This window comes from Anomaloglossus baeobatrachus, chromosome 1, assembly GCF_048569485.1.
Source record: "Anomaloglossus baeobatrachus isolate aAnoBae1 chromosome 1, aAnoBae1.hap1, whole genome shotgun sequence".
Classification (NCBI taxonomy): domain Eukaryota; kingdom Metazoa; phylum Chordata; class Amphibia; order Anura; family Aromobatidae; genus Anomaloglossus; species Anomaloglossus baeobatrachus.
The window spans coordinates 109,524,691-109,541,914 of record NC_134353.1 but is presented as its reverse complement, the minus strand read 5'-3'; the positions used below and the strand labels follow the sequence as shown (position 1 = coordinate 109,541,914).

The 17,224-nt window shown below is 45.7% G+C and overlaps 1 protein-coding gene across 1 annotated transcript in view; it reads left to right on the top strand.

Annotated features, from left to right (window-relative positions):
- ARAP2 (ArfGAP with RhoGAP domain, ankyrin repeat and PH domain 2) overlaps positions 1 to 17,224 on the top strand; it is a 494,936-nt gene that overhangs the window by 62,360 nt on the left and 415,352 nt on the right. Inside the window, exon 6 of the mRNA XM_075346952.1 lies at positions 14,669 to 14,983. Coding sequence (XP_075203067.1) covers positions 14,669 to 14,983 — 315 coding nt within the window. The remainder of the gene's footprint in view (positions 1 to 14,668; positions 14,984 to 17,224) is intronic.

The following is a 17,224-nucleotide window of genomic DNA, read 5'->3' as shown; positions in this document are numbered from 1 at the left end:
CATTATCAAAAAATGTCAATGGGATCTAGGTGAATGCTTGTACAAATCATCTTGACCATTTCGGTTAAATGTGCTTATTTATGCCAACACCAATCATACTGTAGGTGTTTTTGTGTGGTTATAGGATTTGCCAGTTCCCCAAGTTCTGTAGAGGATCTCGCAATATTCTAAATTTTATGCATAGGCAAGGTGAACCCTTCCCTATTTTTAGGTATTTTTTCTGGTCTTTTAAGTTTGATAAGGGTCAAAATCTGACCGAAACGTCACTGTCACTACACATTACATGTTTGACAATTGAAATAAAAAGCACCAAACGCTTCAGCATATCCTTTTCTGATTGCTAGATTTTCTCATTAAAAAATTTATTATAGGACACTAGGACCCTTGTTTCAACCCTTACACTTGTACATTTTCTCATTCTCTTCCAATATTTTTGACTTTTTTTTTTCTTCATTCTATTAACTTTTTTTGTTTTTGCTACTTCTTCACTTTTCTTTCTTCTCTTTCTTAACCACAAAAGGTTTGGTGAGACTGAGATTTTTTTCAATTTACTTTATACACAAGCGTTAAGTATTTTTATAATATACCCCAGAGGATACATAGAAATCATGGGACCCCATAGCCGAAGTCCTAAATGCCACTACCCCCAAAAAAAATCTATGGTGGGTCACAGAAGAGCATATCTCACAACCTTGCAGATCATACAAAGTATTTTTGACCTTGTTAAAGCCCTTTAGCGTTAACACACTCTTAAGTAGAGTTGAGCGCGGTTCGCGGTTCGAGGTTCTCCAGTTCGCGGCTCGAGTGATTTTGGGGGCTGTTCTAGATCGAACTAGAACTCGAGCTTTTTGCTAAAGCTCGATAGTTCTAGATACGTTCGAGAACGGTTCTAGCAGCAAAAAGACCGGCTAATTCCTAGCTGGCTTTCCGCTGTAATAGTGTAAGTCACTCTGTGACTCACACTATTATAAAATTTCAGTGTATAGTGTGCGGGAACAGCGCATTCAGATCACTGCTGTACGGATAATGGCGAAAGCCATTTTTTCTTTTTTTTTCCTTGTCTTCCTTCCCTAAGCGCGCGCGTGTAGTGGGGCGGGCCAGCATGTTAGCCAATCCCAGACACACACACAGCTAAGTGGACTTTTAGCCAGAGAAGCAACGGCATGTGTAATAGGATGTCCATGTCACATGTCCCTGCATTATAAAAACGGACATTTTCCTCCAGCACGCCATTATCTGCCTTCTGCGTCCTTGGTGTCAGTCACCGCTGGCACAGCTCCTATCTCTGATACTGCTATGTACGCTCTATACACAGCGCTGTACAGAATAGGGATTGAAGTTTCTATCAGTCCTTTTAAGGGCTAATACCGGCAGGGTCAGAGCCATAGGTGACAGTCAGGGCCGTGAAAACAGAGTTTAACAGCTACACAAGATGACAGGATCTGTGTAGCTAAGGTCAGGGATTTCCTCGCTGCATTTCCCCATTAGGAGGGATAGAAAGGCAGGCTTCCTTTCCTCTACCCAGACCCACTACCCTGCCACTGTACCCTCCTGCCCTTTGCACACTCAAACTCATTGTTACTAAGCCATTATACTAGCAAACACTGAGTGAACTTAGTGGCATCCTAAACGTGGCTGTTGGACTTCTGCATTGTCCCACTAGTAGAGATGATCGAACCGGTCGTGGTTCGGCTCGAGTTCGGTTCGTCGAACGGAGGTCCCGTTCGAGTTCGGTTCAACGAACCGAACTCTAACCGCGTAGGAAACAATGGCAGGCATTCACAAACACATAAAAACACCTAGAAAACACCCTCAAACGTGTCCAAAAGGTGACAAACAACTCACAACACAAACACATGGGAAAGTGACAAGGACATATACTCATGCGAAAACAAAATAGCTGGACAAGGACAAAAAGGAGGAGACACAGATATAGGCATGGCACGCCCTTCTAAAATCATGTAAAACACTGCAAGGTAACTCCAAGCGGAGTCTCCCTTTTTTCCAAAAATTGGGGCCCACACACACCCGCCCATTCAGTGGCAGCATTTGTGCCCCAGTTGTACACTTCACAGCTAGATTTGCATCAAGCACATTCAAAAATACGCCATAATTAACCATCCCCAGCATGACACCGGGGTAGGTAGATAAAGTCTTTGCTGAACCATGACTTGTTCATCTTGGCTCCTTTTAAAAAACACAGCAAGCAAGGGTTACTCCAAGCGGAGTCTCCCTTTTTTCCAAAAATTGGGCCACACAGACACCCCATCAGTGGCAGCACTTGTGCCCTAGTTGCAAACAGGATGTTTTGATTTGCATCAAGCACATTCCAAATCCACAAGCATTTACTCTCCCCAGGATGACACAGGGGTAGTAAATTCCTTGTGGATCCATGACTTGTTCATTTTGATGAACGTTAGTCTGTCCACATTGTCACTGGACAGACGCGTGCGCTTATCTGTCAGCACACACCCAGCAGCACTGAAGACACGTTCAGAGACAACGCTGGCAGCTGGACACGACAAAATCTCCAAGGCGTAAGTGGAGAGCTCTGGCCATTTTTCAAGATTTGAAGCCCAAAATGAGCAAGGCTCCATTTGCAAAGTCATGGCATCAATGTTCATTTGGAGATACTCCTGTATCATCCTCTCCAGACGTTGACTATGTGTCAGACTTGTTGTCTCTGGTGGCCTTGCAAAGGACGGTCTAAAAAAATTATGGAAAGATTCCATAAAATTGCTGTTACCAGCTCCAGATACGGTGCTACTGGTACGGGTAGACTGTTGAAGATGACGAGACCGTCACATGTTTGTCAAGTTACAACTGGGAGATTCACTTCCTGCACGGTTGTTTGGTGGAAAAGCCGAGCTAAGATCGAGTAACAGCTTCTGCTGATACTCCTGCATACGTGCGTCCCTTTCTATGGCTGGAATTATGTCACAAAATTTGGACTTGTACCGGGGATCTAATAATGTGGCAACCCAGTAGTCATCATCACTTCTAATTTTGACAATACGAGGGCCATGTTGGAGGTAGTGCAGCAAGAAGGCGCTCATGTGTCTTGCGCAGCCATGCGGACCAAGTCCACGCTGTGTTTGTAGCATAGAGGTGCTAACCGTTCTTTCTTCCTCTGACATCTCCCCCCACCCTCTTTCAACTGAAATTTGACCAAGGTCTTCCTCATCCGCTGAGTCTTCCATGTCCATGGACAGTTCGTCATCCATTTCTTCATCTTCTCCTGCACCTTCCTCAACATTTCGCCTGCTACCATGTGCCCTTGTTGATCCCTGTCCCACATGGTCCCAGGCCTGCCGCGTTGGTGATGATGAACGTCTGGACCTTGGTGATGTTGTTGTGTCTTGCGCATATGAATCCTCCTGTAGTTCCTCCCCTTCCTGTTCTCTCACCCCCTGACTCCGAATAGTGTTTAGCGTGTGTTCCAGCATGTAAATGACTGGAATTGTCATGGTGATAATGGCATTGTCAGCGCTAAACATATTCGTTGTCATGTCGAAACTGTGCAGAAGGGTGCATAGGTCCTTGATCTGAGACCACTCCATCAGGGTGATCTTCCTCACCTCTGCATCTCGTTGGACCAGGCTATACATCATGACGTATTGCACCAGGGCTCGGCGGTGCTGCCACAGTCACTGTAACATGTGGAGAGTCGAATTCCAGCATGTCGGCACATTGTATTTCAGGCGATGAACCGGCAGGCCGAAAGACTTCTGGAGCGATGCAAGTAGCTCAGCTGCGGCGGTTGAACGGCGGAAGTGAGCAGACAGTTTTCGTGCCCTGGTCAGAAGGCCATCTAGGCAGGGATAGTGTGTTTAAAAATTGCTGGACAACAAGGTTTAACACGTGAGCCATACAAGGCACGTGTGTCACCTTGCCCAGGCGAAGGGCCGCACCCAGGTTTGCAGCATTGTCGCACACGGCCTTACCAGGCTGCAGGTTGAGTGGAGACAACCATTTATTAAACTCGGACCGCAGAGCTGACCACAACTCCTCAGCTGTGTGACTCCTATTACCAAGACATGTCAAGCTAAAGACCGCCTGATGCCGTTGTGCTCTGCTGCCAGCATAGTAATGAGGGGTGCATGATTCCTTCTGCGCAGTGCAAACGCTGTTGGCCTGACCAGGCAGGCTTGGGGCGGAGGTGGAGGACCCAGATGAGGTGGAGGAGGCAGAAGCAGTGGCGGAACTTGGACAGACAGAGGATTGACACACAAGTCGTGGGGACGGCAAGACTTGTGCAGCAGACCCTTCACCATCTATCACCATAGTTACCCAGTGCCCAGTCAGCGACATGTAACGTCCCTGTCCATGCTTATTGGTCCAAGTATCGGTGGTGAAATGCACCCGTTGACACACAGAGTTTCTCAAGGAAGCGGTGATGTTGTGTGCGACATGCTGGTGTAGCGCGGGCACACCTTTCTTAGAGAAGTAGTGGCGACTGGGCATCTGGTACTGGGGCATAGCGACAGACATAAGGTCTCTAAAATCCTGTGTGTCCACCAGGCGGAAAGGCAGCATTTCGGTAGCCAAGAGCTTACAGAGGGATAAAGTCAACCTCTTAGCTTTGTCATGGGTCGCAGGAAATGGCCTTTTATTTGTCCACATCTGAGGGACAGAGATCTGGCTGCTGTGTGTAGACGGTGTTGAGTAGGGTGTCCCTGGAAAAATGCAACTTTGTGAGGAAAGTGCAGGCGTAGACATGATGTCGCCTTCATCCAACGTTGGTGCTATCGATGTCTGAGAGAGCTGTACACACGTACTTGTTTCCCCTTCCAAACCAACTGACAACCTACCAAGCAAACTGCCTGTTGCGGTTACAGTGGTGGAAGTTGTGCGTGGAAAACCAGGTGTCACAGCTGTCCCCACAGTCCTAGAAGATGAAGAGCGCGCGGATTCACTAGAAGGGGCAGGCGGTGGATGGTTCGCTCCGCTAGGCCGCATTGCATCACGGTGAGCTTCCCACCGGGACATATGATATTTATTCATGTGACGATTCATGGAAGAAGTTGTCAAACTGCTGAGGATTTGACCTCTACTAACAGAATCATGACAAATTTTACAGATCACATAATTTGGGCGATCTTTTGCTATGTCAAAAAAGGACCAGGCTAGGCAAGGCTTAGAGGGCATGAGACCTGCTGATCCACCCCGACTAGTGCTCAGAGGCACAGTGGTGGCTGAGGATGCAGTTGTAGACGTGCTACCAGTACTCCTACTTTGTCCAGGAAGGCGCAAGGTAACTTCGTCGTCAGTTGCATCCTCCTCCACCGCCTCTGTTGACCTCCTCGAATGCCTGACTGTGGGTTGACAGTAGGTGGGATCTAGAACTTCCTCATCAATTCTTGTGTTTGCATTCCCCTCACCCTCAGACCGAGCCTCTTCTTGCCCTGACCGAATATTTAAGTTGTCATCCCATTCTGGTATCTGCGTCTCATCGTCATCAGTATGTTCCTCATTGTCTATAACAACAGGTGTTATAGTTGGTGAAAAAGGGTCAATATTATGCTCAGAAACTTGGTCCTCACGGCCTGAATCAGAGTCACAAAGGTACTGGGCATCACTGCAGACCATTTCCTGTTCTGTACTCACTGTAGCTTGGGAGCAGACCTCTGATTCCCAGGCTATAGTGTGACTGAACAGCTCTGCAGACTCAGCCATCTCAGTTCCACCATACTGTGCAGGGCGGATGGAGACTTCAGAGCTGGGAGAAAGCAAGTTTGATTGGGATGACAACTCAGAGGACTGGTGTTTTTTGGATGTGGCAGTTGAGATGGCGGAGAGGGCACTTGTTGGACCACTTGAGATCCATTCAAGCATTTTCCTTTTTTGGCCATCATCTACCTTTTGTTCCAGTTGTTCGTGTCTGTAAAAAAGGGAGCACATCGGATTGTCCACGGTAAGTAGTAGACATCTTACTTTTGCTGGAAGAAGGTCTATCTTCAGCAGATGTTAATGGAGCTTTGCCACCTTTCCCACGGACAAACCCTTTTTTTCCTTTTCCCACACGCCTCTTCCCCTTTCCATCAGCATCTGTCATTTTTCCACTCATTTTGATAGCGACAAGATTGTGCACTTAAAATGTGGTAGTAAAAATTGACAGGTGGTGTAGATTGCAGCGGTGGTCTAGCTTAATTAACAGCAGAATAAACAACAATAATTATCCCTGACAATGCAACTATGGCCCTTAAACTGGCAGCAGTGTTTGCTAGTATAATGGCTTAATTATAATGAGTTGGAGTGTGCAATGCAGGCAGACGTGCTGCAAATATCTTTGCACTAGTGGGACAATACAGAAGTCCAACCGCTACTTTTAGGATGCCACTAAGTTCACTCAGTGTTTGCTAGTATAATGGCTTAGTAACAATGAGTTGGAGTGTGCAAAGGGCAGGAGGGTACAGTGGCAGGGTTGTGGGTCTCTGGGTAGCGGAAAGGAAGCCTGCCTTTTCTATCCCTCCTAATGGGGAAATGCAGCGAGGAAATCCCTGACCTTAGCTACACAGACGCTGTCATCTTGTGTAGCTGTTAAACTCTGTTTTCACGGACCTGTCACCTATGGCTCTGACCCTGCCGGTATTACCCCTTAAAAGGACTGATAGAAAGTGCTATCCCTATGCTGTACAGCGCTGTGTATAGAGCGTACACAGCAATATCGGAGATAGGCGCTGCACCAGCGGTGACTGACACCAAGGACGCAGAAGAGATAATGGCGTCCGGATGGGCAGATACTCGTTTTTATAATGCAGGGACATGTAACATGGACATCCTATCACACATGCCGTTGCTTCTCTGGCTAAAAGTCCACTTAGCTGTGTGTGTGTCTGGGATTGGCTGACATGCTGGCCCGCCCCACTACACGCGCGCGCTTAGGGAAGAAAGACAAGGAAAAAAAAAAAAAAAAAGGCGATCGCCATTATCCCAGCAGCAGTGATCTGAATGCGCTGTTCCCGCACACTATATGCTGAAATTTCATAATAGTGTGAGTCAGAGTGACTTACACTATTACAGCGGAAAGCCAGCTAGTAATTAGCTGGTCTTTTTGCTGCTAGAACCGTTCTCGAACGTATCTAGAACTATCGAGCTTAAGCAAAAATCTCGAGTTCTAGTTTTATCTAGAACAGCCCCCAAAATCACTCGAGCCGCGAACTGGAGAACCGCGAACCGCGATCAACTCTACCCACTAGTGCAAAGATATTTGCAGCACGTCTGCCTGCATTGCACACTCAAACTCATTGTTACTAAGCCATTATACTAGCAAACACTGAGTGAACTTAGTGGCATCCTAAACGTGGCTGTTGGACTTCTGTATTGTCACACTAGTGCAAAGATATTTGCAGCACGTCTGCATTGAACATCCAAGCTCATTTTTACAAAGCTATTATACTAGCAATTTATGCTGCCAGTTTAAGGGCCGTAGTTGCATTGTCAGGGATAATTATTGTTGTTTATTCTGCTGTTAATAAATCTACACCACCTCTCAATTTTCACTACCACATTTTAAGTGCACAATCTTGTCGCAATCAACATGAGTGGCAAAATGACAGATGCTGGTGGAAAGGGGAAGAGGCATGTTGGAAAAGGAAAAAAAGGGTTTGTCCGTGGGGAAGGTGGCAAAGCTCCATTAACATCTGATGAAGATAGACCATCTACCAGCAAAAGTAAGATGTCTACTACTTACCGTGGACAATCCGATGTGCTCCCTTTTTTACAGACACGAACAACTGGAACAAAGGTAGATGATGGCCAAAAAAGGAAAATGCTTGAATGGATCTCAAGTGGTCCAACAAGTGCCCTCTCCGCCATCTCAACTACCGCATCCAAAAAACACCAGTCCTTTGAGTTGTCATCCCAATCAATCTTGCTTTCTCCCAGCTCTGAAGTCTCCATCAGCCCTGCACAGTATGGTGGAACTGAGATGGGTGAGTCTGCAGAGCTGTTCAGTCACACTATAGCCTGGGAATCAGAGGTCTGCTCCCAAGCTACAGTGAGTACAGACCAGGAAATGGTCTGCAGTGATGCCCAGTACCTTTGTGACTCTGATTCAGGCCGTGAGGACCAAGTTTCTGAGCATAATGTTTACCCTTTTTCACCAACTGTAACACCTGTTGTTATAGACAATGAGGAACATACTGATGACGATGAGACGCAGATTCCAGATTGGGATGACAACTTAAATATTCGGTCAGGGCAAGAAGAGGCTCGGTCTGAGGGTGAGGAGAGTGCAAACACAACAATTGATGAGGAAGTTCTAGATCCCACCTACTGTCAACCCACAGTCAGGCACTCGAGGAGGTCAACAGAGGCGGTGGAGGAGGATGCAACCGACGACGAAGTTACCTTGCGCCTTCCTGGACAGAGTGGGAGCACTGGTAGCACGTCTACAACTGCATCCTCAGCCACCACTCTGCCTCTGAGCACCAGTCGGGGGGGCTCAGCAGGTCGCATGCCCTCTAAGCCTTGCCTAGCCTGGTCCTTTTATGACATAGCAAAAGATCGCCCAAATTATGTGATCTGTAAAATTTGTCGTGATTCTGTTAGTAGAGGGCAAAAACTCAGCAGTTTGACAACGTCTTCCATGATTCGTCACATGAATAAATATCATATGTCCCAGTGGTAAGCTCACCGTGCTGCAATGTGGCCTAGCGGAGCGAACCATCCACCGCCTGCCCCTTCCAGTGCATCCGCGCGCTCTTCATCTTCTAGAACTGTGGGGACAGCTGTGACACCTGGTTTTCCACGCACAACTTCCACCACTGTAACCGCAACAGGCAGTTTGCTTGGTAGGTCGTCAGTTGGTTTGGAAGGGGAAACAAGTGAGTGTGTACAGCTCTCTCAGACATCGATAGCACCAACGTTGGATGAAGGCAATATCATGTCTCCGCCTGCACTTTCCTCACAAACCTGCATTTTTCCAGGGACACCCTACTCAACACCGTCTACACACAGCAGCCAGATCTCTGTCCCTCAGATGTGGACAAATAAAAGGCCATTTCCTGCGACCCATGACAAAGCTAAGAGGTTGACTTTATCCCTCTGTAAGCTCTTGGCTACCGAAATGCTGCCTTTCCGCCTGGTGGACACACAGGATTTTAGAGACATTATGTCTGTCGCTGTGCCCCAGTACCAGATGCTCAGTCGCCACTACTTCTCTAAGAAAGGTGTGCCCGCGCTACACCAGCATGTCGCACACAACATCACAGCTTCCTTGAGAAACTCTGTGTGTGAACGGGTGCATTTCACCACCGATACTTGGACCAGTAAGCATGGACAGGGACGTTACATGTCGCTGACTGGGCACTGGGTGACTATGGTGATAGATGGTGAAGGGTCTGCTGCACAAGTCTTGCCGTCCCCACGACTTGTGTGTCAATCCTCTGTCCAAGTTCCGCCACTGCTTCTGCCTCCTCCACCTCATTTGTGTCCTCCCCCTCCGCACCAAGCTTGCCTGGTCAGGCCACCAGCGTTCTCACTGTGCAGAAGGAAGAACGCACCCCTCATTACCATGCCGGCAGCAGAGTGCAACGGCATCAGGTGGTCTTTAGCTTGACATGTCTTAGGAATAGGAGTCACACAGCTGAGGAGTTGTGGTCAGCTCTGCGGTCCGAGTTTAATAAATGGTTGTCTCCACTCAACATGCAGCCTGGTAAGGCTGTGTGCGACAATGCTGCAAACCTGGGTGCGGCCCTTCGCCTGGGCAAGGTGACACACGTGCCTTGTATGGCTCACGTGTTGAACCTTGTTGTCCAGCAATTCTTAACACACTATCCCGGCCTAGATGGCCTTCTGACCAGGGCACGAAAACTGTCTGCTCACTTCCGCCGTTCAACCACCGCAGCTGAGCGACTTGCATCGCTCCAGAAGTCTTTCGGCCTGCCGGTTCATCACCTGAAATGCGATGTGGCGACAAGCTGGAATTCGACTCTCCACATGTTACAGCGACTGTGGCAGCACCGCCGAGCCCTGATGCAATATGTCATGACGTATAGCCTGGGCCAACGAGATGCAGAGGTGGGGCAGATCACCCTGATGGAGTGGTCTCAGATCAAGGACCTATGCACCCTTCTGCACAGTTTCGACATGGCGATGAATATGTTTAGCGCTGACAATGCCATTATCAGTATGACAATTCCAGTCATTTACATGCTGGAGCACATGCTAAACACTATTCGGAGTCAGGGGGTGGAACAACAGGAAGGGGAGGATCTACAGGAGGATTCATATGCGCAAGACACAACAACATCACCAAGGTCCAGACGTTAATCATCACCAACGCGGCAGGCATGGGACCATGGGGGACAGGGATCAACAAGGGCGCATGGTAGCAGGCGAGATGTTGAGGAAGGTGCAGGAGAACATGAAGAAATGGAGGACGAACTGTCCATGGACATGGAAGACTCAGCGGATGAGGGAGACCTTGGTCAAATTTCAGTTGAAAGAGGTTGGAGGGAGATGTCAGAGGAAGAAAGAACGGTTAGCACCTCTATGCCACAAACACAGCGTGGACTTGGTCCGCATGGCTGCGCAAGACACATGAGTGCCTTCTTGCTGCACTACCTCCAACATGACCCTCGTATTGTCAAAATTAGAAGTGATGATGACTACTGGCTTGCCACACTATTAGATCCCCGGTACAAGTCCAAATTTTGTGACATAATTCCAGCCATAGAAAGGGACGCACGTATGCAGGAGTATTAGCAGAAGCTTTTACTCGATCTTAGCTCGGCTTTTCCACCAAACAACCGTGCAGGTGCAGGGAGTGAATCTCCCAGTTGTAACTTGACAAACATGGGACGGTCTCCTCATCTTCAACAGTCTACCCGTACCAGTAGCACCGTATCTGGTGCTGGTAACAGCAATTTTATGGAATCTTTCCATAATTTTTTTAGACCGTCCTTTGCAAGGCCACCAGAGACAACAAGTCTGACACATAGCCAACGGCTGGAGAGGATGATACAGGAGTATCTCCAAATGAACATCGATGCCATGACTTTGCAAATGGAGCCTTGCTCATTTTGGGCTTCAAATCTTGAAAAATGGCCAGAGCTCTTCACTTACGCCTTGGAGATTTTGTCGTATCCAGCTGCCAGCGTTGTCTCTGAACGTGTCTTCAGTGCTGCTGGGTGTGTGCTGACAGATAAGCGCACGCGTCTGTCCAGTGACAATGTGGACAGACTGACGTTCATCAAAATGAACAAGTCATGGATCCACAAGGAATTTACTACCCCTGTGTCATCCTGGGGAGAGTAAATGCTTGTGGATTTGGAATGTGCTTGATGCAAATCAAAACATCCTGTTTGCAACTAGGGCACAAGTGCTGCCACTGAATGGGTGGGTGTGTGTGGGGCACAATTTTTGGAAAAAAAAGGGAGACTCCGCTTGGAGTAACCCTTGCTTGCTGTGTTTTTTAAAAATGATCCAAGATGAACAGAGCTGGGATCAGGAAAGACTTTGCTACCTACCCCATTGTTATCCTGGGGACGGTTAAGTATGGCGTATTTTTGAATGTGCTTGATGCAAATCTAGCTGTGAAGTGTACAACTGGGGCACAAGTGCTGCCACTGAAGGGGTGGGTGTGTGTGTGGCCCAATTTTTGGAAAAAAGGGAGACTCCGCTTGGAGTCACCTTGCGGTGTTTTACATGATTTTAGAAGGGCGTGCCATGCCTATATCTGTGTCTCCTCCTCTTTTTCCTTGTCCAGCTGTTTTGTTTTCGCATGAGTATATGTCCTTGTCACTTTCTCATGTGTTTGTGTTGTGAGTTGTTTGTCACCTTTTGGACACCTTTTGAGGTTTTTTTCTAGGTGTTTTTCTGTGTTTGTGATTGCCTGCCATTGTTTCCTATGCGGTTCGAGTTCGGTTCGCCGAACCGAACTCGAACGAGACCTCCGTTCGGCGAACCGAACTCGAGCCGAACCGGGACCGGTTCGCTCATCTCTACTCTTAAGATACCCCTCTCATGGCCCACATAAAAAATGATGCCAAGAAAAGTGCCCTCCAAACACTGTATGATACCCCTACAGTGAATACCACTATAGTACTCTCCACACACAAAGTATTATAGTTCTACAGTACACTGCATCTGCAAAGTATAATATCCCCACTGTGACCCCAATACAATATGATGACCCCCACACATCCCTCCCGAGAATATAATGTCCTTCATAAAGCCTTACAAACATTATAGTGGTCCTCAATATATTATAGATTAGATGCCCTATATAGCATAGTGGCCCTCCATACAGTAGATTAGCCCCTTTAACACTCCATATAGCATAGTAGCCCTTACAACTCTCCACACACTTTGATGAGCCCAATATAATCCTAATCCTCCACATTGTATAGCAGCACACATACAGTATAATGGTCCCCCACATAGCACTCCAAACAGTATAATTGCCCCCACACAACCCTCCACACAGTATTATGGATGCACACAGCCTTCCACAATGTATAATGGCTCACATATATTATAATAGCCCCCACACAGTCCTCAAAACCGTATAATGGCCTACCACAGTCCTCCAAGCAAGATAATGGTCCAAATAGCATAATGGCCCACCACATAGCCTTCCAAATAGTATGATGGTTCCCAAAATAGCCCTCAGATATTATGATGCCCCAAAAGAATGCCCTCCAAAAGGTATAATCACCCTCTAAATGTCCCACCAAATAACATGATGGGTCCCAAAATAGCATGTTTGCCAACAAAATAGGTTTCAAAATAATATAATAGCTCCTACATAGTCCTACAAATATTATAATGGCCCCTACATAGCCCTCCAAATAAGTGTAATTGGTACCCGCACAGCTCTTCAAACTATCATGGCTCACACAAAGTACTCATTGATTTTAAAATAAGAAATTACTCACCTCTCCATGTTTCCCGCTGCTCTAGTCTCTGCATCATGCAATCTGAAGCACTGAACATCTTGGCACAGTGGGCGCAATTTATCGACACCATTGCACCCACTGCATTGAGACGTCACATGAACAGGGAGAATGATGTAGGAGGTAGCTGCATGTTTTCTCTTCCATCATTGCTTTCAACTCTATCAGTTGAAAGTGTGATGCCAGAAGGGGTGGAAGGGGGATGTGCCAACCTCGGCATGGGACCTTCTGTCCATCATCACTCTTTTAAATATATCAGCATCATGGACGCTGATACAGTTGAAAACAATGATGAAAGAGGGACCCTATTTAGTGGCCATGTGGTAGCCAGCCTTACTAATGGCTTAGCCATCTTCACTATCAGTCATATGACGTTCAGCCTCCACTTCTGAAAACATGCCCTATAATGGTGTACATATTTTAACCTGCCCAGGCCTTTCTCCAATATACATTTCACCATTAATGACTTCACATACATGGGCATCCTGAAATGCAAATACTCTTGCTGCATATGCAGTCCAAGCACTGTGCATGTGCTGTGATAAAAAGCACTTATGACAACATGTACATTGAGGGCAGGCTAAGCCGGAAAAAAGGATTTTGTACATGATGAATGGCACATGATACTGTACATCGCTGCAGCAAGGGACCTAGTGTCACACAGCCTATAGTGCAGATGCCAGATCCTTGGGAATATGATTTATAAGGTATATTATAAAATATCATTATATTACTATAAAAAGCGTTTTCAAATATTTAATACCTTATCCTAGAACAGGACAACGCCTATAAAATTTACTTTATCTTCATAACTTCTGTCTCTCATTTTCATCCTTTTCATTTCTCCACTTAAGCGGGCTTTACATGCTATGAGATCGCTACAGCGATCTCGTTGGGGTCACGGATTTTGTGACGCACATCCGGCCGCTGTAGCGATCTCGTTGTGTGTGACTCCTAGGAGCGATTTTGGATCGTTGCAAAAACGTCCAAAATCGCTCCTCGTTGACATGGGGGTACTCTCCCAATTATTGCTGCTGTCGCTTAGGTGAAGTTGATCCTCGTCCTTGCGGCAGCACACATTGCTACGTGTGACGCCGCTGGAACGAGGAACCTCTCCTTACCTGCCACACACCAGCAATGAGGAAGGAAGAAGGTGAGCGGGATGTTCGTCCTGCTCATCTCTGCCGCTCTGCTTTGATTGGGCGGCCGCTTAGTGACGTCGCTGTGACGCCGAGAGAACTGCCCCCTTAGAAAGGAGGCGGTTCGCCGGTCACAGCGACGTCGCCGAGCAGGTAAGTACGTGTGACGCTGCCGTAGTGATGATGTTCACTACGGCAGCGATCTTCACATATCGGCATAACGATAGGGGCAGGTGCTATCACGCTCGCCATCACTAGCATCGGCTAGCGATCTAGTAGCATGTAAAGCCACCCTTACCCTCTTTCAAGATTTTCTTTTACATGATTGTGCCATTTCTCTCTCCTTTTAATCTCCTAAACGTAAGCTGGAAAACAAATTCTAATACTGACCTCAGGGTTCCCTAGCTCTGCGTATTTGAGAGTTGATGTTTGGGTAAAAAAGATTAAAATTGATACATTATGTAAATTAATGGATGTTTCCAGTAATATGTTCTGAATTACATTAGGTATATATATATATATATAATATAATATATTATATTATATAATATAAAATATAATATATAATATAATATATATATACTTTTTATTATTATTATTATTCTATTTTTTTTATTTATTATACAGCAATCAAGATATTTCTGGGAGGATGACAGACTTTCCAATGCATGAAAGTTCTGAGGAATCAATATATTCAACGTTGGAGGAAAGCAATAATCAACTGAGTTTAAACAAATATTCCAATGAGGACATAAAAGTACATTCATCCCAGAATACCACATTACAAAATGATGGCGTCAATCATCAAAAAAAAGAATCAGAAGCTCAAATTAAAAATTCATCAACCCAAGAAGACTTTTCAATCACCCCATATGCATGCTTCTATGAGCCGTATGCCACTCTGAATAAAGCTGGCTGGTTAGAAAAACTTTCTCCGCACAGGTGAGCTTCGTTTTCTTATATTTTGCGGTATTCAGCATTATGAATATGCTGGTGATATTTACAATGATAGGGATATATATGAAGGAATTCACAAATAGAAGATAATTAAGAGCCCTGGTGGCCGAGGAGGATCTGTTACAACATAGTAAAACACCAGTATAAGGCTATATGTGCATGCTGCATCTTTTTCTGAGTGCATCTTGATTGCATCTTTTTATCCTGTGGTTAAAGAAACGCATGATGTTTTGCCTTGTTTTTGCTGCATTTTTATTAATGCGCTTTTTATGCGTTTTTTTTTTTTAAAGGAGAAACAAAATATGATAGAATAGGATAATTGATAGCTAGAATAGATAGAGAATAGATAGAATAGATAGAACATATAGAATAGATAGAAATAACAAATACAGCGATAGCTGGCCAGCTGTTTTTATTTTATTTTTTTTGGTAAAAAAATGATGTGGGGTTCCCCTCATTTTTCATATCCAGCACAGGAACAGCAGCAGCTGCAGGCTGCAACCCTCAGCTGTGTGCTGTACCTTACCTGGTCATGAAATATAGAGGGGATCCCACGCTTTTAAATATTTGATTTAATTTTTTAAACAAAATGACATTGGGGTCCCACCAGTTTTCTAAGAACAGCCAAGGAATACTAGACAACTGGGGGCTGATAATATTAGGATGGGAAGGGCCATGGTTATTTGGCCCTTTCCAGACTAACAATAGCAGCACGCAGGCGCCCCAGATTTAGTCCATTAGATATGCCAATTCTGGCACTGGACCTGGCTCTTCGCATTGCCCTGGTGCAGCGCAAATTAAGATTTGCACAGGCATGAGATTATGGTCGACACTGTGCATGGCGTCCCTGCATCATCCTCGTACCCGATCCTAATCCTCATGCCTGCGCATTTAGCTCACCGGCGCGAGGGCCGCTATGTTTTCTGCTCTGTCTGTGATAAGGCAGAGCAAACTGCGCCTGAACAAGTGGACATGACTGCACAGGCGCAAGATTTGAAAGCACAACGTGGATGATGAGGGTGGTGTCATCACGTCAATCAAGAAAGGAGGATGGCGAACAGAGGCAGGGTAGGAGACAGGACCCGAAAAAGAGACTGCCCATCTGAGCCACACAGGTCATTAGCATATGTAATGGTCATGTTTTATAAAGTTATTTTTGGGGTCTGTAAGGGGAGTCAGGGAACAAGGTGCACCTTCATAGAATGCAGCCCAGGAGCTGCAGAAGGTGATACTTTTAGTTTAATAGTGAAAAAACTGGTGACCGGTTCCCTTTAAGAAATTCTTAAAAAATAACAATGGAGCATCCCCAAAAAATATCATAGACAAATTTTAAACCTTTTAGGAAAATGTTCTATGGACTGATGAAATTAAACTGAAGCTGTCTGGCAATGTAGACCACCATTATGATTATAGATTAAATGAAGTCTCTAAAGAAAAGTGAACCCTATCTATAATGGAAGTCAGTAATTGGGAAGTTTGTGTCTCTGCCCACATGCAGACAGCCATAAGCAGAAAACTTCCGGGGGATGGTGGGAGAGGTTTTTCAATTTTTATATTTTTTTGTGTGTGCACATAACATCTGGTCATGCTAATTTTATGCCCAGTGCGAACCGTTTAAACACTGCATATGGCTTGCACAGGACTGAGCATCTCTCATATCCAAGCACAGCGCTGTTCGCTTGAGTAGTTTGCACTCGTAACGAACTGAAACTTCGATCCTGAAGTTTTTTTTTGGTAGTCGGTTTTCGACTGAACCTCAAACCTTGGGTTCGCTCATCTCTAATTCTGACAAAAAGCCCACAACTATAATTATACTAGGTTGGTTTAGAAAGAAACATGGTCTGTTTTAAACTGGTCATTAATGAGTCTTGAATTCAATCCAATCAAAATGAAGAGAAATGAAATCTGTTATTGGAAAAAGGAGCCCTACAAACATTTAAGAGCTTGAGTGAATTTAATTGGAAAAAAAATATCAACAGTAAGGTGCAAAAAGCTTAGAAATGGCTACAAAATGTTTCGAGGCTGGAATTGATGCTATAGGTTGTGCAACCAGTTTTAGGAACCATACTCTGTCATGACTGTATGTTGGGTGACAGATCTACAGTTTGGTTGTGTGTATTTAAAACAGTTGTCCACTAATTTTCCATTGATGGCCTATCCTTAGGATAGGTTATCAATGCCTGTTCGGCTGGCATCCGACACACTGCACCCCCGCCATTCAGCTCT